This window comes from Eleginops maclovinus, chromosome 1, assembly GCF_036324505.1.
Source record: "Eleginops maclovinus isolate JMC-PN-2008 ecotype Puerto Natales chromosome 1, JC_Emac_rtc_rv5, whole genome shotgun sequence".
Taxonomy (NCBI): domain Eukaryota; kingdom Metazoa; phylum Chordata; class Actinopteri; order Perciformes; family Eleginopidae; genus Eleginops; species Eleginops maclovinus.
In genome coordinates, this window is record NC_086349.1 from 17833804 (window position 1) to 17856130 (window position 22327).

A 22327-nucleotide genomic window follows, 5' to 3' on the forward strand; every position below is an offset into this window, starting at 1 on the left:
AGTCAACTAATTGAAAGGCGACCTAAAGTGCCATGTATAAAACTACCTTTTCTTTGGTACATAAAATAACATTTCAAATAATGATATGTAGCTGTAGCTAATTAATTTGTGGTTATAAATAAGTGCTGCAGAGCAATTTAGGTTAAGTAGCTCACATGATTGCCAAGGAGTCATCAGTAACAGTTAGCCTAGACTATCATCAATGCTGTGTAAATGTAATGTTTCTGTTTTTTTGTAGCCAATTCTATGTAAGATGTTTAATCTTTAATGTGTATTTTTAGGTATCTTTATTTATCAAACACAAATGTATTCTGAGGACCCTCTAGGAGTCATGGACACCCTGTATCAGATCAATGTGCTAAAAGGAGATGATACACATCATTTAATAAAGCTCATAGTTAGGCCTACAAATGGTGTTTAAAGGTTGGAGTTATTTCATAATTTCACAACAGTTATAACTGATCTTGATAAAGTCAAGGCCTATTTTAAAGTCATAGAAATGTTTTTTTAGTTTATGATAATTATGGTACTGCACTGAATCACACCAAAAACAAATACAATACGCCCATGTATGTAGTAAAATAACAAAACAATGGTAACAGTGTGAATTGAGCTGTAAAATGTCTCATGTATGTAGTAAAATAACAACGCAATGATAACAGTTTGTATTCAGTTGTAAAATATCACACGTGGCCTGTGAACCTCACCCATTGCCAGCTTTTGGGAAGGCGCTGTATCATTTGAGACAACGTAGCCTACACGCTGCTGGGTGCGGATAGAAAAAACAGAACCGATGCATTCTGGGGCTTGAAGTCCATACGCTGGAAAATGCTGACGTTGCCTTGCAATGGTGACATACAATATTCCTACACAACCCATGATGCCTCGACGCCAACTCTGCCCTCTACACCTGATTGTCAACAGTAGCAATATCTGCCGTTAGCTGGGAAGAAAGGCTCTCAAAGATGGAGAACGAAGAGAGAACTTCTTCTGTGTCGAACAGGTAAAACTGTTACAATTAAGAGTGTTTTATAAGACCATTGACTTCTCATAACACGGCTTTTCCGCCATACTTTTGTACAATCAAATTCAGGCAGTTGGTTTGTCTAAACATTTTTACGGAAACACGACATGTCACACTGTGTGCCTTCAATAGACCTGTCACTGTAACATTACCATAAACGTAGTTAACTTGTCGCTGTCATGGTAGGGGGGAAGTTACAGTATAACAGTTAGTTTATTACGTATGTCATATCAACGCAGTATACTTCAAGTCCTTCGTATTTTCCACTCCTACTCTTGGTTATCATAGTTCTCATATGTTACACGAGGTGCCCCTCCTTCCATATCTTCACAGTCATCTTCTCAAACCAGGAAAACACGAGAATATTTAACATGACTTCAAACATGCTAGTGTGACAGGTGTAGCTATACATACATACATACATCAAAAGCCTGGATTTAGCAATAACATGCATTTTTCTTAGGAAGAAGCATGGCCATTTTCTTCTGGCACTGCAGCATGACTGAAAGGCTATTTTCTGAAAAACAAATGTCTTCCTTGTAGGGGAAACGAGGCTACAGATAGAGGCCACGTTTGATTTATGTGACTAATACTGTAGCTGAATATACAATACGTCATACTGGGATATTGACCCAGTTAGTCAGCTCTCTGTAACCACCCACAGCCAAAATAAAAAAGCTCTCAACTCTGTACACTACTGAGCCACAAGAGGGTGTTGCTGCATTGTTGTATCCACTGAGTGGTACTTCCTGTTTACACTCACTAAACCTGATCAAAAAGCATAATGTTTAACGTGGCAAAGCCTTACTGGAGTCAGCGCACTAGCTGTGAAGTATATTTTGACAACGTGAAATTGGCATAAATATGTAAGCACAAATGACTGATAAATATAATATAAAACAACAAGTAACATTTTAATCCATGCCTGAAAACAAAAGCTACACATCTTTGCAAATACTCAATTTAGCACCATTATGGTTAGTTATTTTGTCCACCCCTAATATCTACTTGCATAACTCTGTCCTAGTGTCCAAATAAGATAAGAATAGGCATTTGGACTTTGGGTCCTGTTAAAGGATATCTTGTACCTTTTATGGCCCCTGCGACTTGTCTTTCCTTTTTCCATTTAAGACCTTCACTTTCATAAATGATAAAATTATTCCTGAGACACAAATATATGTGATTAACATTCTAGGGTGCATATAACCAGAAGTCCAGCATTTCTTTCGCTGTACTTACAAAATAAGTAAATGTCTCTTTAGCAAGGGCCTGTGACCCTTCAGAGTGTCTCTGTTGCCAAAGCGAGACAGCTGAATGTTTGGCATAGCAACCAGTTCAGGCTTCTTGTTTCGAGATGGCTTTCTTGCTCTGCAGCTGTCCCCTGACTGCAGTTTAAAGCAACAGCGACAGTCTTAAAGGTGCAGTGCAAAGAGAAACAGAAAAGACACTGAAGTAACGTTAGTCTCCCCTGTGGTTTTAACAAGGAAGTTAACCAAAATGAGGTCTTGTCAAGTCCATGCTCCAAATGTTTGAAAAGCTTTAAATGTTGGTTTGAATCTTGTTTAGTAGCGTCTCTAAGCGATGTGGTTCTTGAGCTGTGGCCTGCTCAGTTCTTCAGTTTGTTTTTGCTGCACTGGGAAACAATTACTCTGTCTCGTCTGATCTCTGAGAATAACGATTTTTCTGTGCAAGTTGTGGCCAGGGAGGAGTGTGAGTGTGTGCATGTGTGAGTTTATGTGTTTTGTGTGTGTGCATTGCCTAGGGTTGTTCCTCTGTCAGCCGATCAGTAGTGTAGGGTTTCATCATGCTGTTTATTCCCCAGCCTTCACTGTGTGAGTAAAGTTAGGGAGGGGCCTACACTCTGTGTGTGTGTGTGTGTGTGTGTGTGTGTGTGTGTGTGTGTGTGGGGGGGGGGGGCGGGTGCGCGCGCTATGTTGTGCTGACGTCTCCAGAGTCAGGCTGATGTAAGGCTCATAGAGACATGGCAACTCCCTGCAGGGCAAAACGCACATTGCCTCCCTCTCTGCCCTTCCCTTCTGTCAACTTGTTCTCACCTCAGCCCAGCCTAAAGCATATTCGTTGTTCAGTTTGTTATTGATGTGTTTATTGCTCTTTCCTGGTCCCTCCTCGACTGCTCGACAGATATTACAACACTGACTGTCAAAAACAGAGTGTGTGTGTGTGTGTGTGTGTGTGTGTGTGTGTGTGTGTGTGTGTGTGTGTGTGTGTGTGTGTGTGTGTGTGTGTGTGTGTACCAGAAGTGGGAAGGTCTGGCTCTAACCTGGCGCTATTAATACCCCCTAATGAACATAATCTGTAGGGTAGGTTATCCTCTTACATTTGTTGGCCGGACGACTGAGGGGAGGAGTGAAGCGCGAGTGAAAGAGGAGGGAAAACTGTGCCATAGTTTCACATTGAGGTCGCTGTCTTTACCAAGCAGCAGTGCCTTGTCTCTCCCTCTATTGCTCCACTGCATTGAAGAAACAGAAAGCTAAACAGATGTTATAAGTTTCGTTTCTCATTTGATCTAATTCCCCTCATATTGCCCAACCTCTACCCCTGTCTCTCAGGATGTGTTGCACCAGAGGGCAGTGCTGTTAAATGCTCCATTGTGAGGGTGTATATATACTGAGTAAACGTGTTGGCAGTAATATTGGATTAAAACACAGACTGCGTGATACACACAGTGGGAGCCTCCCAAATATTTTTCTCCCGTTATGAACTCTCTACCATCCTACTCAGGAGCTAGAATATCTGGCTGTTGGACTCTAAGATCTGATGGCAGGTAAGTGCATTTTATTTATTTATATACTTCATATACAGTTTTTTTGTGCGCTCTGGTAATTTCAGGTGTTCTTACCAATTGAGTATTTTTGCTGTTCCACTCTGTGAGAGCTTCTCTGTTTAAAAGGTGCATAAAAAGGACAGACTGCAGCTCTCTTTGAAACAGCCCTAAGGTTTTTGTTGACATGCTTTGGGAATTCTGGCATCTGTCATGTAACAACACAAACTCCATGAGAGTGACTTTTTTAATGTTTTTATCCGGATACTCTACATTTGTGTGGAAAATTGTGATTAAAAAAAAAAGAAAAAAGATTGATTTACACGGTTCTCTACACAAATGAGTGAGTCAATACGAATTGTAATGAAATGAAGAGTTAAGTTTTGTTTTAGGTGTTAAGTCGGATGCAAACAGTAGAATAGAGTTTAGATTTACTTAATTTAAAAATGTGTCATGGTATTATAAGTATCTGACTCAATTGTAAGGCAACGTAATGCTCCCTATATTTTAATATTGGGGTTTTATGAAATAAATGTCCTACCTTTAAGTGATCTTTTGTAAACAGCCTCTTTAAAGCAAAGAGTCTTGGGATTTCCAAGCAGGGAAAACTAAACAACATGCAGGGTAAGCCAAGTCCTTCTGAGTTATTTGCTGCTACTGGTACTGCTAATAGATGGTCTCTACCCTGCAATCAGATCTCTTTACACTTTTTTTCCTACACAAAGAAGCGTTTGACTAAGCATTGAGTTATTTCATTGTACTTCCTACTCAAAGGAATGATTCAGCACAGTCACCTAATTGTTTATTGCACCTTGGTTTGGCTTTAACTGATAACCCAGGAGGAGTGTGCTGTGCTTAATGATCTATGTGTTCTCCCAGTCCTACATGATAAATACTGCAGCTCACTCCCTGGCTCCATCCAAGATCAGGTGACCCTGACCCTGGTGAGCTTTGCTTTCTCTTGTTGGCTTTCAAACTCCTGAATGCTCCAGTGAGCACTGTTGGGACCATAATCCGGAAGTGGAAACAACATAATTTCACCGTAAACCAGCCACGCCCAGGTGCTCCTCGTAAGATTTCTGACAGAGGAGTGAAAAGAATTATTGGAAGAGTTATCCAAGAGCCTAGGACCACTTGTGGAGACCTTCAGAAATACCTGGAATTAGCAGGTACAATTGTTTCAAAGAAAACAATAAGTAATGCACTCAACCGCCATGGCCTGTATGCACGCTCACCACGCAAGACTCCATTGTTGAAGAAAAAGCATGTTGAAGCTCGTTGAAAGTTTGCTGCACAACATTTAGACAAGCCTGTGAAATACTGGGAAAATATAGTCTGGTCAGATGAGTCCAAAATTGAACTCTTTGGATGCCATAATACACAACATGTTTGGAGGTCAAATGGCACTGTACATCAACCCAGAAACACCATACCGACAGTGAAGTTTTGAGGTGGGAACATCAGGGTGTGGGGCTGTTTTTAAGCATACGATACTGGCAAACTTCATATAATTGAAGGAAGGATGAATGGAAAAATGTACAGATACATTCTTGATAAAAATCTGCTGCCATCTACCAGGATGATGAAGATGAAACGAGCGTGGACATTTCAGCAAGACAATGATCCCACACACACAGCCAAGGAAACTCTCAATTGGTTTCAGAGAAAGAAAATAAAGCTGCTAGAATGGCCCAGCCAATCACCTGACTTAAATCCAATAGAACATTTATGGAAACAACTAAAGATCAGAGTTCATAGAAGAGGCCCACGGAACCTTCAAGACTTGAAGACAGTTTGTGTGGAAGAATGGGCCAAAATCACACCTGAGCAATGCATGCGACTAATATCTCCTTACAGGAGGCGTCTTGAAGCTGTCTTTACCAACAAAGACTTTTGTACGAAGTATTAAATAAATTCAATTCAATACTTTTTCCCTGTGTCATTCCATTTTAATACACATAACTTAATGTATGGACATCGATGGTTTGATTTCTTTGCATGTGTGGATTGCATGGGTTGTTGCCGACATCCGATGAAAACTTCATGTCAATAGCACCTTTAGAAATATATTTACTGAGAAGATTGGTGACGTGTTCAATACTTATTTTACCCGCTGTATATACATGTCGTATAAAACACAATAAGCTAAAGGTTGAAAGACAAATGTGCAAATAAATGCAGAAGTTTATATACATTGAAAATAGGATTAAATAAGCAAAAACAGAATGTACATTTTTTTTGTAGTGGAATAAATACTGCGTATTGTAATGATAAATACATTTATGAGTTGCAAACAAATCAATGCTACAAGTCAGCTATAAAGTTGTCTAATCAAGTCTGAAATGTTTCTTGAATCCTAGCAGCTTCATTTGCAATATCAACAAGGACACATGCTTAAGATAAGAAACAAGGAAACAGACATTTGACATAGTATTACAATCACTGAAGACATTATTTCAAAGAAGTATGTACAGTATCTCAGGATTGATGGGGACATTAAAGTGCTTCACTGTTCAAAGCATGGTAAGGGCCAGAGGCAGCGTGGCTGGCCAGCCTTGCTTTGCTGTTCTGGTAGGTTGATTCATAAAGTTTCTCAAAGTTGTCTTTGAGTATGTTTTTATTTACATAGCTTGATCACCACAAATCCTTTCTGCTATTACTATTTATGACATCAGTGTTATAAAAGATATTCCAACACTGTTGATGTCCAAATATTTGTTGTGTACGCCACAGAGTCCACAGACTTTGTCAAACTAAACTTTTTGCAAGAAGTTCTCGATGGGTTTGTCAGCAATAGATAAGTTCTTGGTATTCTTGTTCTCTGCCCTGAAATTGAATTAGTCTCAACCAATAGCTGGGTGTTCTTCAGCACCACAGGAATGCTCTGCCGTTAATGTTGTTCTTTCTGGTTGTTTTAATTGTTTTGTTTCTCTTGTGCAGCATGAATGGACTTGGAGCTACAACTCCATTGTTGTTGTGAAACCCTGATCTGCAGAATGACAATAAAATATGTTTGAGTCTATAATGCAGGGTTTTCACTCTCTTGTTATGTCACACAATAAAACTATGGTTCTCTAGGTGGAACGAGTTAAGTTAATGTGTTGCCAGACACTGTTACAAGAATGTGCAAGAGCCGTTTATTGGTGTAGAGATAATAGAAAAATGATCAATGATATAAGCAATACAAGGTACACATATTTTCCATCGTGGAAATGTATTGGAATTGTGTTCGCAGAAGATATGAAGCCCAACCTGTTAAGTTGTTGAATAGTCAAACAGGCAAAGTCACTGTACCTGGCTCCCATAGGAGGCTCATACCTGTTTTGAATCTGCTTCCTTTCATTTGTTTATGAGGCCCTTTTATTTTTTTGTTATCTATCAAAACACGGCATTACAATGGTCCTAGTTACTTGTTACACAGGTCGCAAATACTGGAGGACAGTAGTCATGTTCTTCAGCCCAGTTAACCTTTTGTGTACTTTGGTGCTTGCAGCAGTTGAAGTGTATTATTGGACGAAGCTCACCTGTTAGAACATTAACCCACGACAGGACCTGTCCTTTTGCATTTCTCTCCCACAGTTGCAAACAAGCACTGACAGACTGTCTGTATTTGATCACTTTTATTAAAGGATTAATTATCCTGTCAATTACATTTTCATCATCCGAGCTATGTTGTTCTTGCCACGCCTTATTGGCTATTTAACACCATCTTTCACCACTGTCCAATGGGATACTGATCAGCAGCGGTTGTGCTGTCATTCTCTGTGTGGTTTACTAAGTTAAATGACAAGCCCCATTCTAATGTTACCAAAATCCCTTATATAGCATTTGATAAAATGTAAGTTTTGATATTTTGGGGATTTAGTTCTCGTCCAGTTAAAAAAAAAGTATGGAATTGATCATTTTTAAGAGCTATACAGTTGTCTGCTCAATCATTAATGTCTTCAGTTCGATTAATTAAAAAACAAGAGGACAAAAAAAGTAATTGTATACTTTGTTTTTTGTTGCTTTACAGTGGAGGTGGTGAGGGATCACTGGATCGGCTTCTTCCCACGATAACCACAGGCCTTTCACCCAGGAAACGGACCACCAGCCAGTGCAAGTCTGAGCCTCCTCTCCTGCGCACCTCCAAAAGAACCATCTACACCGCCGGCCGCCCACCATGGTACAACGAGCACGGAGCACAGTCCAAGGAGGCCTTTGTCATTGGTAAGACACAAAGAGTCGCACGCCACAATGTAACAGCGATAATGCTTTCTTATCTTGCATGTCCTTGAGTACGGTACTTTCTCCCTTAAAGTTGCATTGTCATTCATGAAAATGCATGTTAATACATAATGCAATAACATGTTTTTACTAGAGAGGTATAAAAACTGAAGGAACCTTAGACTAGGTCATGTGCTTAGTCTAAGTGGTCTTACTGCTTAGAGTGGAGTCCCTTACTGTTTCACCTTGGTAAGATCCCTGGTATGTGTTTTGGCCTGTCTCACTACATTCAAGTAATAGCCTGAAGCCACTTCAAAATATACCTAATGTGCCCTGTCAAGCTGCCACTAGTATGTTGTGTCCCAACCAAGCAAAGGTATTTCTTTGTACATTGCAATTACAATTGTATGAAAATATTATCTCTTGTTTTGGCACAGGTTTGTGTGGTGGCAGCGCTTCAGGAAAGACAACCGTAGCTAGGAAAATAATTGAAGCTCTAGATGTGCCATGGGTTGTCTTACTTTCAATGGACTCTTTCTACAAGGTGGGTTTTAAGCTTTATGTTGTGTGTCCATTTGAATGCCACACACTTGCTAAGGAGTGTGGTTTTGTCAGGTTAATGCACAGAGTGTTTATTACTTAGACTATAGCTTGCCTGGATTTTGAGATGATTTTCTCTTGTCAAATCTTGACATCAATCCAAGTGCTGTCAGGTTCTAGAGATAAAAACCTTGAGGACTGAGAGAACCACTTTTTTTAAAATTACGTTTAATTTATGGTTTATATGGCTGCTTACTACCCTGTGCCCTGAAGGAAGGGAGAGAGTGAGACTAAGTGCAGAACACAGAGTGAAACAGAGAATACACCTGCCTTTGGATCCCAGAGGGGACAGTAGGATATGGAGAGAAAAAGAGACAGAAAGGACTAAATATAAGAGGGCAGATGACTCAAAAGAAAAGCACAGTGATGGGTAAATGGGGAGAGAGAGGTTTGTGGGGGGCAAGCAAGCAAGAGCCATTTTTCTTGCCACTTTATTCCTCCTCCAGTATCCGGTTATGTAATCCTGTCAACATCTGACAAGCTGTGCGGAGTAGGAGAGATTTACCCTCAGCTAATGATACCTTAGTCCTCAGCAGGGGGCCAGTTTGACAACAGTATTCCCAGAGATCGCCATCCCAAACATTTTGCCTCGAATAAATTACTGTCCCAAAAAATATTTCCTAATCTCCTGTTACATTTTCTTCGTGTTGGTTCACACCCCCCCCCACCCGGTTTATGATTTTTAGAGAGTATTTAGTTCACTTGAAAAGGGGGTGTTGCTGTTCTGAAACTGCCAAATACCATGTTGTGGTTTTAATGATAGACTACCCTAGGGCGCTTACACAGACACACACACCCACACACACACACAGACACACACACCACCTGGTACAGACGTCACTGTGTCGCATGATGTTTTCCTAAATTTAGGTCCTACAACTTCCAACAGCTCTCGAACAGTAATCTGTGTCTAAGTGTTTGTGCATTTGCCGGTGTATATTATATGGCAAACCACTATTTGAGCAACGGTGCTTTTTTATAAGAAACATATCGTCAAATGGTTTTATTCATCTTTTCCTATTATATGTTTGATATGCAAATGTTAATTTCTGCTTAGAAAAATCCAGAAACTGAGAGACAGGACATTATTTGAGCATGAAAACGGTTTGAAAGCATCTTTGCAAACTCATTTCCTCATTGTTGTACTCCTCAGGTCCTGTCCCCAGAACAGCAGACTATGGCTGCCAGTAACGACTATAACTTTGACCACCCTGATGCCTTTGACTTTGATCTGCTGACCCACACCCTGCGCAAACTCAAGCAGGGCAAGAGTGTGAAAATCCCCGTATACGACTTCACAACTCACGGCAGACAGAAGGAGTGGGTAAGGCTGAATGCACTCGTCGAAACACATGGCGATGCACTTTGTAAGTTAATGAATAAGCTTGCTGGCCGTAACTGCATATAATCTCAGTTTCTCGATTACCAAAGAGGTTTTTAATCTCCCTCATGAGTTACATTTCAAATCTGCTGCTCCAGATGGTCACTGCCAAGCCATTATTATGATTCTTGTTTTAATACTTTCATGTCCAACTACACTAAGACATTCTCCCATCAGCTGCATCTGTCAAAGTGATTGGTTATTACGATTGTTGCAACATAGTGAGACATATACTGTGTATGTCTGTTTAACTGTAATAATACCTGCTTGTGTGTCCTCCACAGAAAACGGTGTATGGAGCCAGTGTTATCATCTTTGAAGGAATCATGGCCTTCGCCGATAAAAAGCTCTTGCAGGTAGGGCCAGGTTAATGTCCTCTAACTTATTCAGCTAGTCATTGGAACAAACTGGTTTCAGATTCATATTGATGTGAGCTTCTGTCAAATGTGTTTTTACTAGGAATAATATGGGAGGTAACTTTTTACTGCTGTTCACATAACCCAGCCGATGATGTGTATTTAAAAACAGGTTCATCAACTTTATTCAATCACAAATCCACAACTTGTATATACTGTATAAAGACATTCAACACACTGGGTTGTGGCTTGTCTTACTGATATCTGGATATTCATTGGCTGTTAAGTGCAGAAGGTATGCCAAAGATGTTTTTGAAGCGACACACTTTGTCCACCAGAGAGCACTGACAAGTTCCTTTTACAGCTGTGAAATGGAATTTATTTAATAAGCTTTTATCCTTATGTTACTTCCAAATTGATTTATTTTTGATATTATTTGATTGACAGTTACTGTTTTTAAACTGCTGTTAAAAAGCTGTCTATTGACATCAGCGATTTAAGCATTAGAATAATATAAATGGTTATAAGTATTTGTTAAAAACTAAATGCCAATCTGTTCAATAACATGCTGTATTTATGAATGTGAATCTGACTGCTGTTTTAAAAGACTAAAAACACTGGCCCCTTTTTCTTGCTTTTAGACATAAGGGAAACACAACTGCGGAAAGGTGATACAAAACTAAAGCTGAATAAATTACAGGGGATTGAATAATAGTCCCTGCACACTTGCAGCTCCAATGTGATACAAAACTAAAGCTGAATAAATTACAGGGGATTGAATAATAGTCCCTGCACACTTGCAGCTCCAATGTGATACATTATTTTAAAAAGAACAAAGTGTTTTTACAGCCAAATTATCATACATTGTTGCGTTAATATATTTATAAAACAAAGTTTTAAGAGTTTGTCATGAACAAGAAAATAAGCTTTCAGTCATTCACAAAAGTATATTTCTTTATATAGATATAAAGTCTTATATTTAGATGAACATTTCCTCTCTGTTTCATGTTCTCCTGTCAGTTGCTGGACATGAAGATCTTTGTGGACACAGACTCTGACATCCGGCTGGTGCGTCGGTTGAGGAGAGACATCACCGATCGAGGCCGAGACATCGAGGGCGTCATCAAACAGTACAACAAGTTTGTGAAGCCAGCGTTTGAGCAGTACATTGAACCCACCATGCGGCTGGCTGATATTGTGGTGCCACGGGGTGCGTGCATTCTCCAAATAAACACACACACACACACACACTCACACACACACACACACACACACACACACACACACACACACACACACACACACACACACACACTCACACACACACACACACGTGTACAGGTATATTTTAGTATATTATGTCTTTATTGAACAAGGACCATGCATAAAAATACATTTATCTCAAAAGGAGAAGGATTTTCTAATTAATTCACAGTCCTTGGGCAGGTTCACACAAAACCATCAACAAACACCATCAACAAACACCAACAACACTGCACAGTCTCTATCACAAACAATTAAAAGTACAGGTCTATACAGTACAAGTATATTACAATTCATTTCAACAAAAACATCTAATCACAGTCAAATGTAATGGCAATACTGGTTGCTCAATATCCATTTGCACCTTGGGGAAAAGAGTGAAAGTCTGTGCTCTAGTTAAGCTCAGGTTACTATTACAATGACCTTTAAGGGGGAAAAAAAGTTGTCTTTTGAATTTGATCAAAATTGCATTTCACTGCTTTTAAAATTAAAAAGTTCATTTATATTTTTGAAGGCCCATGGCTCCAAGTTAACATCATGCTACTTTGCTTTTGTTTTGGTCGTCCCGTCAGGCGGTGGCAACATGGTGGCCATCGATTTGATTGTGCAGCATGTCCACAGTCAGCTGGAGGAGGTAAGAGAGGACACACTAGCAGACCAAATAAATGTTGTGTCAGATTTTAGAATTAGTACATGTTAGTATAGCATTCATTTATCCTCCCTGATATTTGTTTTCTGTTGGGTTGCTCCACTCTCAGAAAGGGTGTAGCCACAACCATCCATTAACTATTTTTTGTCTGTAAAGCTCCATCACTCCCTCTGGTGGATAGAGCATGAACCACACCAAACAGATTTAAGGGCAGGATAAATGTGCGCGATTATTGGTTTAGTAAGTATGAACATAGATAGTATTATGAGCCAAGTATTATGATAGCAGCTATTTTGTCTGTTTCTGGATTTACTGTTTACTTTTAAGTCTCCAGTCACGATGTTTAACTTATTTGTGTCTAAAATAAGCAAATTATAACTTTATCATTTCTGAGTTACAGCCTTAATGGGAAAAGAAAAAACTGAACCTGAAACCAAAACATTGAAAGTTAATTTCTGGACATTTTGTGTTATTTTACTTACATTTTCTAGATCAGGATTTTCTGGAGTTGTTCTGCTTCTCCATCTTCAGCTTAGATGTCCTTCAGGTCAATCTGTTATAAATGTAATTATAGCCTTTTAAATATTAATTCAGATCATAGTTACATTACTGATTGACCTGCTGTAATGAAGCTGACAAACAAAAACAATAAATAGATGTGCATTTTAACATTTACCATTTACTTTAACATTATTAACCTTGAGCTGATATTCATCCATATCAAACTAACTTCAACACTTCACTTAAAATAAGTGTAAAAGGTGTTCAGGTCAATTAAAATAGTATTAAGAGGTAATATCGGTTGAAAGGCCGTGATAGAAATCTCTACGGTTCATTCTTCAGAGTAATCCCTTTCACACTGAACCGTTTGACTTTTGGATTTGTTTTACAACCTGCACTAACTTTCACCAAAGGCCCATTTTAGCTTGTGGGGGGATCACTATGTTAGTTTTCTCTGTTTCTCCCCACCATACACACACATTAACACACATGCTGATGGACTGCTTTCTCACCCTCCCCCCCACTTCCCGAATTCCCCCCATGGCTCTCAGCGCGAGCTCAGCGTCAGGTAGAGTGGCCTTTATGCTGTCTATCATTCTCTCCTCACCATCTGTCCCGTTCCCCCCGCTTCTTACGGGGAGAGAGAGGTAAAGAGGCCAGCTAAACCAACCTCTACCTTCCACTGATCTGCTGGCTGCCATGGCACCTCACCAGGCGGCCCTGCCGTAACTGTACAGCAAATACGACTAATTAGAGATCAGTCACGAGAGCATGGGTCTATGCCAAAATAGTGTAGTCAACACCAACCCTGAATAACTATAATAACTTTATTAAAACCGCTGCCAACATTTAAAAGTCAAACTTAAATCAAAAGTTTGGATGTGGTGTGGTGCAGCCAGCATTTAATGTCAAGACGTTGGTTTTTCTTCTCTCTACCTTTTTAGAGAAATGACAGCTTACCCTCTTCCTGCCTTCTGTGTCTAAAAATACACCAATGAGTCAAGTCACTGACCCCTCCTCTCAGCGGTAGCAAGAATAGGAGAGAGAGAGACACTAAAACAGAAGAGAGAGCGAGAGAGAGAGAGGAAGCTCTTGCTACATCTATTGTTGACTATCACATACCTCAGCCACACAGAAAGTTTCCAATAACCGGCTACAAAGCACTGAGTTTTTCCATTGAGTGTCGGTCACAGTATCTGATACAGAGAGAGAGACAGGAAGTGAGCTTGGTGCCTGTCTTTAGACACAGGATGTGCCGGGGCCTGTGAGCTGAAATACCAACCTCTACTGATCTACACGGTGAAAGAGTGACAGCCGCACGACAGCTCATGCAACTCCCACGCATCAATTGGGGCACGTTATCAAAATCTGATCAGAAACGTCTTTTGCCCCAGAAACTGTAAACAGCTTTTAAAGCATGTCCTGTTTGTCAAACCTTTCACTTCATCTTGATATAGGATGTAGAGATAATGTTCATCTTAAAATGGGAGAGTACCTCTATACATCTGACAATTTAAAGCTTCAGCTGTCACACTTTTCACTGTGTGATAATCCCTCCATGTCTTCATCCACCTTATGTTGTCTCTTCTCATTTTTTTCCTCCTTTTCTGTTTCCTTTTTTTGTCTTTATGTCCCCTGTGTTGTGATTGTTGTGTTTCGTCGAAAAAAAACTCCCTGTAGAGGAAACTTCGCTGGGATATGTGAGCAGATTTGCTATGATTTTCTCTTTTCTTTGCATCTGGCTAATGTTTACCTCAGTGACCTTGTGGATACTGCAGTGTCTAAATGACTGCATCACGGGGTGCTTGTAACGGTGTGTTCCTCGAGAGCCCAGGGTAGACTTCGCTAACGACATATTTAAACCTAGCGTTAATGTGTGGAGTCCGGGGGAATTATTGCAATAGTAGAGACCTAATGTGGGAAATATCCATCATGCATATATTTCTATTACACAGTGAAATTTCCCTTCCATATATATTATGTTAATAAAGAACTGATCAGTTTTAATGTATTTTCCATTATCAGGGTCTCTGCTGTTGTAATTTCCCGCTGAAATACTCAGGCACTGTGAGCTTTGCAGTTTTGTGCTTCTGCATTTTCCCAAGCAATCCTATAAAGTGGTTACACAGTACCAATATCTTCGCTCTAACTACTCCTCAGAAGTTACTTGTGATATACTTTCTTTTCTGCATGTACTTACACGTGGGTGTGGGTTGGTTTGTTGTCTGAATGTGCATACAGTACCTGTGTGTGCACGCTTGTGTGTGAACCTGCACATACTGTACACATGCGTGCAGGGGAGTTTTAATTGCTCTTGTAATTATTTGCATTGTTTTCATGCTTCTTTCCATCGTTCCTCTTTCCGCTGCTCTCACCCCGCACCACCTTCGCTCTACTATTTGTTGCCGTGGTTACAGGGCAGCACTGGCTTCTGCACACCAGGCCCAGCCCCTCCCCCAGACCCTCAGTGTTCTGGACAGCACACCCCAGGTTAAGGGCATGCACACCATCATCAGGTATGAGCTAAGAGACGTACATTAACAACTACATAAAAAAAAAAGAAACCTGCCATCACTATAAATCCTGTACCTTTCTTTTGTTTATCACCACATTTAGAAACAAGGAAACCAGCCGTGATGAGTTCATCTTCTATTCCAAGAGGTTGATGCGTCTGTTGATTGAGCGAGCACTCTCCTTCCTCCCCTCGCAGGTGCAAAACACTTATTTATACCGTTAATTATTTCATGGTGCTGCATGCAGGCTTTGTAATCTTTTGTATTAAGCAGGACATTATTGACTATGAACCATTAGATACCTGGGTGTAGATGGAGACGGGAGAAAGAAAGGGTGATACAACCAATGGGTAGAAAGAAGCTGACAAAGCAGCAGAGTCAGATACAGTGCAATATGTGGCCTTGAATTGGTGAAAGAGAAATGCAAACGGGAAATGAATGGAAAAATAATACTTGTATTTGCTAAAAACAGAATCAGACAAAAATGCTGCGGCATGGAAACGTTCTGATTCACCACAAGTGAAAGTTTCCATACATAAACCATAACATACAGGTTTGCATTACAAGCGACTGAAATCTGAAAATGAAATGATTGACTTCTAAAAAACACGTTAGACCTGTGATCAGCGTTGTACTCAAAATGATTCTAATACTATCTCAGGTCCATGTAGTGCAGACCCCCCAGGGAGAAGATTATGAAGGCAGGGCGTTCCACGGGAAGAGGGTGAGTGAACTCCATTTACTTCCTGTGAGCTTTTTAAATGTATTAAGAGCTTTAATGCAATTAACCTCTGTTTGAATTATTATTATTATTATTATTATTATTATTATTATTATTATCATTATTATTATTTTACTGTACTTTTGTTTTTCTTTAGATCACGGGTGTGTCCATTCTGCGCGCCGGGGAGACCATGGAGCCCGCTCTGAGGGCGGTGTGCAAAGATGTCCGCATCGGCAAAATCCTCATCCAAACCAACCAGGACACAGGAGAACCAGAGGTACAGTTTAAAAATGCAATTTATGGGATATATTATTTTGCCATTACTGTCCTATAATCCTTTTTACAATATGGAAACTTTCAGAAAAATGCATACGCTTATTCAAACATGAACACATTCTTTAACAATATATTACAATGAGTTTCTTGCACTTGTAGCTACAGGATAGTACTGATCAGGTTGAATTTGGCCCCACATCCTGTCTCTAAATTTTAAATATTTTCAGCTTCATTACCTGCGGCTACCAAAAGACATCAGTGAAGACCACGTGATTCTGATGGACTGCACTGTGTCCACTGGAGCTGCTGCAATGATGGCTGTGCGAGTCCTCCTGGTGGGTGCGCCTGATTGGTCACAATCTATGCTGCATGCAATGAATCGCATCCCCTCGTGTATTCTGTATTCACGTGTGTGTGTTTGCATTCCCAGGACCATGACGTTCAGGAGGACAAGATCCTACTTGTGTCTTTGCTAATGGCAGAGATGGGAGTCCATTCAGTGGCGTACGCATTCCCACAGGTCCAAATCATCACCACAGCTGTTGACAAGAAAGTCAACGATCTCTTCCACATCATACCCGGCATTGGTGGGTAATGTTGAAATGAAGAAACACTGTTTATCACATTATATTTACCGTCTTTCACCACATTATTTATACATGATGTCAATCATTTTTCTGTTTCAATCAACGCTGGTGCTTTTACTGTTGTAGGAAACTTTGGGGATCGATACTTTGGAACCGATGCACCCCCTGACTGGAGCGACGAAGAGATGGATGAGCCCAGTTACTGATTACATTTTTAGCAGTGTACTAACTTATTAGGTGATTCAGAGCCGTTCACCTCAGAGGACAACATAAGGACATAGTCTTTGCTGCTGTCGGGCTCTAACGTGCGTCCTTCAAGGGCCAAACCAAACCAGGTGCCCTGACAGATCAACTGAAACAGAACAAACCATTGCCTAAGTACAGTCACCTTGTTTCAGTTATAAAGTATATTATTTTATCTTATGTAAATGCTCTTGTGAAAAGTTGAGTTATGAAGTATGAAATATTTTTATACATACATTTAGTCCAAATATTTAATTGTACTTTTTAAATTAATGCCATCTATGACATTTGCTGGCATGTTGGTTCGAAAAGATATCAACTGAATGTGAATTTGCTCGTGCCGTAAAAGAAAAAAGACATCAAGCTTTTAAGGTTATTTTAAACCATATACCTCACAACTTTCTCAAAAGTAAAATCGGAACATGAACTTATGTTGCTCAACTTCCATCGCCATAGGCACTTTCTGAAGACCATTCGATCGAAACAATGCGTGGGTGTAGTTGTCTTTCTTTCAGCTCTGTGGTTCATATTTTTCCACTTTGTGGATGCTGACCCAACCAGCTAGGTTAGAGAAGCCTTTTTCATTTTACAGCCAGAAGTATGCACTCGTGGCATATATTTATGCAGCATATCATTCATTTACATACTTTCTATGTATAGACCTGACCAGTCAGCAGGCAAGTCAAGTATCTTTTTAGCTGCAATGAAAATGGGTCATCTGCATTCAACAAAAAATGATTTAGTGTTTATTTCAGTGCAATAACTCCTGATTAATGCCTCTATATGTGGTGCAGTAGCTGGAATTGGTTCGTATAAAGGGGGCTGTTGAGATATATGAACTCAGAACACCAACATGTCCAAAAGTGTGGCGTTCACAAAGCCGTGCCAGTGCCTGATACTTAATATAAGTATTGAAATGAAGGAGGTTTGTCTGTCAAAGTTGGTGCCCCTTTAGCTTTTTTAAATGTTTGCCAGGGTTTTGACGCAATCCATAATGTTCCTTAATTTGGTTATTTGATTTGATGCAATGAGAAATCAGAAGAAGAGCGTTGAATATTCATTTGGAAATCATAATGTGTTTTCATTAATAGGATCTTCAACAAGTTCACAATAACTTATTATTTAATGCATTTGTTTTAAAACAATCTTCATATAGACATATATATAAGTAAGTATTAAAGCTATTTATTTTTACATTTTACATTTTGGAGAAAAAATAAGTGTACAACCTTAAGGGGAAAAAAACACAAACATTAGCTGTGAAAAGTCAACTTCAGCCACGTCAGCTACAAGCACTGATACGGCTGTCGGTTCACCATTACCATTTGTCCCCCAGTCTCAGCGTTGACTGCGTGCTGTTATGTGTGTACTGCTGCTGCATGTTTTTATATGTTCAATAAAAGTGCAGTCTAGCTTTTTAAATGGCTCAACGTGTATTATTTGATGTATGTCATATTTTCAAAAAGCTCACCCCAGTAAAAGTCTTTAGTGTGTCAGTTAAAACCATCAGTTCAGGGTTATTGAAACACACATAGCACTAAGCATATACCTTTATATTGTTTCCTTTTATCAAACCTACAGAAAGGCATTACTTTTACTTGAAAATGAACAGGAAGGATATTGTGGTTGTCCTCTTCTCATGGAAAGGAACCTTCAATCACTCTCCATAATTATCACTCTGACAGCTGTCAAGACGGCCGACACGGTAAAGTATGATTGACACGCATTTGATGAGGCTGATGGACAATTACAAACCAGCAGCCTATTAGACAGATATTGACCCACAAGAGGCAGCTTTTTTTTGGGAGGAAGGGGGGCTGAGGATGACACTCAAAAGACGTGCAAGAGCTAAAATTATAAGGAAGCTTAGCAGCGACATTTTTATTCTTGTACTGCTCTAGTTTAATCGAGAATTAAAAATTCAGCCGTCAAACAATTAAAGGATTTTATTGTTTATTGTACTGCAGCATTCGATGAAAATACCATATTCAGTTACAGTGAGGCAAGGCAAGTTTATTTATAGCACCTTTCAACACAAGGCAATTCAAAGTGCTTCACAACAAATACAAAAACCAGAGATATAGTGCAGAGTAAACACATTATAAAATGATATTTAAAAACACTCATTACATTTGCTAATTTGCCTTTTTAAACATTTGTTGGTGGCTATTAATTTTTCCGTCACTCAATTTTTCATTCCGTCTTCACCCAAGCATAATAGTTATACCTGCCATTGTTTGAAGACATTTCTTAAATACTATTTTAATTCAATACATATGTGTTTTATTTCTTAATGTCAAAATGAAACATCATATTTGATCCTTTGAGTGGAGATGTCAGTGGAAAGTTTACCACCAACACTGACAAACAGGAAGGTGGTGTGTGTGTGTGTGTGTGTGTGTGTGTGTGTGTGTGTGTGTGTGTGTGTGTGTGTGTGTGTGTGTGTGTGTGTGTGTGTGTGTGTGTGTGTGTGTGTGTGTGTGTGTGTGTGTGTGTGTGTGTATATAATTGTGTGAGTTGCATCCTTATTCATAGTACGGAGCACGATGAGGTCACAGCTTAGTGAGGGCAGCAGTACCTTTTTTTCAACTCAACGATCTGCTTCTTTTTTATTCTCCCGTCACTATAGCTTGTCTCCAGGTTGATCTGCTCTCTTCCTGTGCGCTTTCTTTTGTTCTTGACTTTACAGTGATGAAGATTGTTTCCCTGTCTGCCTTCACTGGGTCTGAGGAGTCAGAGGGTCTGCCATGTGGGTAAGAAGTATGCAGTGGAAGCTCTTAGCGAGAAGGAGACTTCACAAACTTGCCACAATCCTCCATTATTGTGATGATTTGTTGTGAGACGGAAGGGAGGAAACATAAAACATAACTTTGTATTTATGGTTGCTGTTTGCTTGGTTAATGTGCTATCTGGCAGAGAGTGTGTGATGGTGATGGTGTGAGTAGGCCAACACAGCACAGTGGCTTAATGCAGATAGTTGAGGATGAATAATTCAGACGGTGGATTTCTGAATCATGAGAGGAGAGTTTGGATTAGTCTGCTGAAAAGGGCAAAGTATTGTCTCTCCATTTCTCTCCTTTCACTCTCGCTTTTATCAGTGTGTTTGTGTCCTCCTGTGCTCTCCATCTGCATAGTTTATCATGAGAGTTAGATTTCTAAGAGACTGTACTATCCTCATAAAGTCAGGCCAGGGTGATTTAGATGTTTTTAGTATGAGATGCAGTGTGTGCATTAGGCTGAGTTCGAGTGTTTAATTGCTCACTGAGTGGTTTCAGTGCATTAGCTAACATTAGAGAGCCAGATGTGGTGTTAACTCTTATATTGTGCTCTGACTTCTCTGAATGAGACAGTTGCAGATGAGCCATACATGTTCTTTGCATTGTTGCAACTAGAGTTTGTAAGATTTAACGTAACATTTCGAAATTAGATTACATTTTTGACTGGAAACTACACCTGTGTCCGTCTTCCAAAATAATAGTGATAAATGTTTTTGCAACACAATGTGGAAACTAAAATTAACAAAATTAGTTCAGTTTTTGCTTAAATTAATCTTTTTTGAAATCATATTTTTGCATGTTTTTTTTTTTTCCTAATTGGGTGAATATTGTTTCTGCCGCCAAAATCCTTTTCTGGTCGCAAACATCAAATAATAAAGCTTATTTTAGGAGATAATGTTGTTAGATTTAAGTTAATCAGTTACAACTATACAGCGAATATTGACTAAATCTATTATGTTAATATACTATCTCTCTTTTTACAAAGTCGAGTTTTGTTCATTCTTTTTTCTTTTTGCATAAAATGCCCAGAAGACCAGAATCATGTCAGATGTACATTTATTACAGCTTTTTAATCACAGCTTTTTGATTTTGTTTTAGTCAAAGGAGTTGTCCCCTGCAGGATACCGTGCGCTGAGGCTCCTGCAGCCCAAAACCCGCTTTAATTCTTGAGTAGTTCTTCAAGGACTGTCCTACCTGAGAATGGTGATTTCAGGCTCAATCTCAGGTTCGTCAGCCCATGAAGAGATAACTCACCCCAGCAGATTAGAACGAGAAACACCAAAAAAGAAAATCTGCCAGGACTGTGATGATATGCATTTTGATATAAAATAAGCAAAAATCTAAACATCAGAGACAACCTCATTTATAATTTGTTAATTGTGTTCCATTCCATATCCTACAATTGCTGGACTTCACTGTTAAAATAAACCTTTACCTAATATATCGAATGAAATCAGTTAATGCACAATGTAGTAAAAAACGGTGTCTTACACTTAATACCAAAAGCCATAATACATTTAAATGACCTTTGAAAGGGTCTCTTGTCCTCACACTGACTTCCCCAGGTTAAATATTGAGGTACAGCAGCAACAGTTCCCCCAACATTGCACTGCATACCACCAGTAGAGGGAGCAGTGTACACACTAACAAGAGCACAGGCTGTTGCTGCTTGTCATTACTTTGGTTCTTTTTTATTTTCATTTCTAAGCTAAATCACCTGAATCAACCATTCAAGGATTTGCTTTAATGTCTTCATGAATGGCTACATAATTGCTAAAAAATATAGAACAAAGAATTGTTGAAGGTCACCTCACAAGCTGCTTTCACATCGTAACAACACGAGGACAGATCTGAAATGTGATGTTTTTTGAAAACACTGAGACAAAGTTATATTTTATTTTAGGTACCCAAATTGTATTATATATTTAATATTTATTTAAGACTGTTGTTTGATCCTATTTTAGAATAAAGCAGGTAATTAGTTATTGGTTGTTCTTATTTGCATCTGCAAAAAATACTCCTGTTAACAATCCCAATTTGTCAGACACTTAAATGATGAATGCCAAATAAATTACCAAGTGCAGGATGAGAAAGTGTATTTTTGTTCTTACATTTTAAATATCTTCATACTTTCATACATACATTAGTGAATAGAAAAGACAGACTACGGGGTATGATACTCCTTTTACTGCTTTATTACCAACAATTTTGACACTACAAAAAATATCCAAAAAGCATTTTCATGGACAGCTACAGTAAAGTTATATTTGAATGGATTCGGAGAAACTCATTTAAATATTTTCACTTGTTAATTTCCTGGCATAGATTAAACTTAAATAAATATAAAGAAATCTGAGTTTTTTCTATTTGTTTTTTTGCCAGTTAGTAACGCAAGTGTTATTCAAATTTACTAAATGATCTTGCATAAAGCATTACCCTTTTTAA

The 22327-nt window shown here is 39.1% G+C and overlaps 1 protein-coding gene across 3 annotated transcripts; it reads left to right on the forward strand.

The window, feature by feature from the left end:
- The first annotated feature begins 856 nt into the window (after window positions 1-856).
- uckl1b (uridine-cytidine kinase 1-like 1b) lies at window positions 857-18527 on the forward strand. 3 transcript variants are annotated; one of them, XM_063883425.1, is made up of 15 exons: window positions 857-1003; window positions 7822-8015; window positions 8450-8556; window positions 9766-9936; window positions 10278-10349; window positions 11370-11559; window positions 12185-12246; window positions 14443-14462; window positions 15180-15278; window positions 15379-15472; window positions 15937-15999; window positions 16154-16276; window positions 16503-16610; window positions 16706-16862; window positions 16989-18527. In XM_063883425.1, exons 1-15 carry the CDS (start codon window positions 966-968, stop codon window positions 17066-17068), a joined length of 1578 nt encoding a protein of 525 aa, XP_063739495.1. In that variant the 5' UTR covers window positions 857-965; the 3' UTR covers window positions 17069-18527. The 3 variants fall into 3 exon arrangements, with proteins under 3 accessions (XP_063739495.1, XP_063739479.1, XP_063739486.1); XM_063883409.1 differs by lacking the exon at window positions 857-1003 and adding an exon at window positions 3438-3809; XM_063883416.1 differs by lacking the exons at window positions 857-1003; window positions 14443-14462 and adding exons at window positions 3439-3809; window positions 13314-13330.
- The last annotated feature ends 3800 nt before the right edge of the window (window positions 18528-22327 follow it).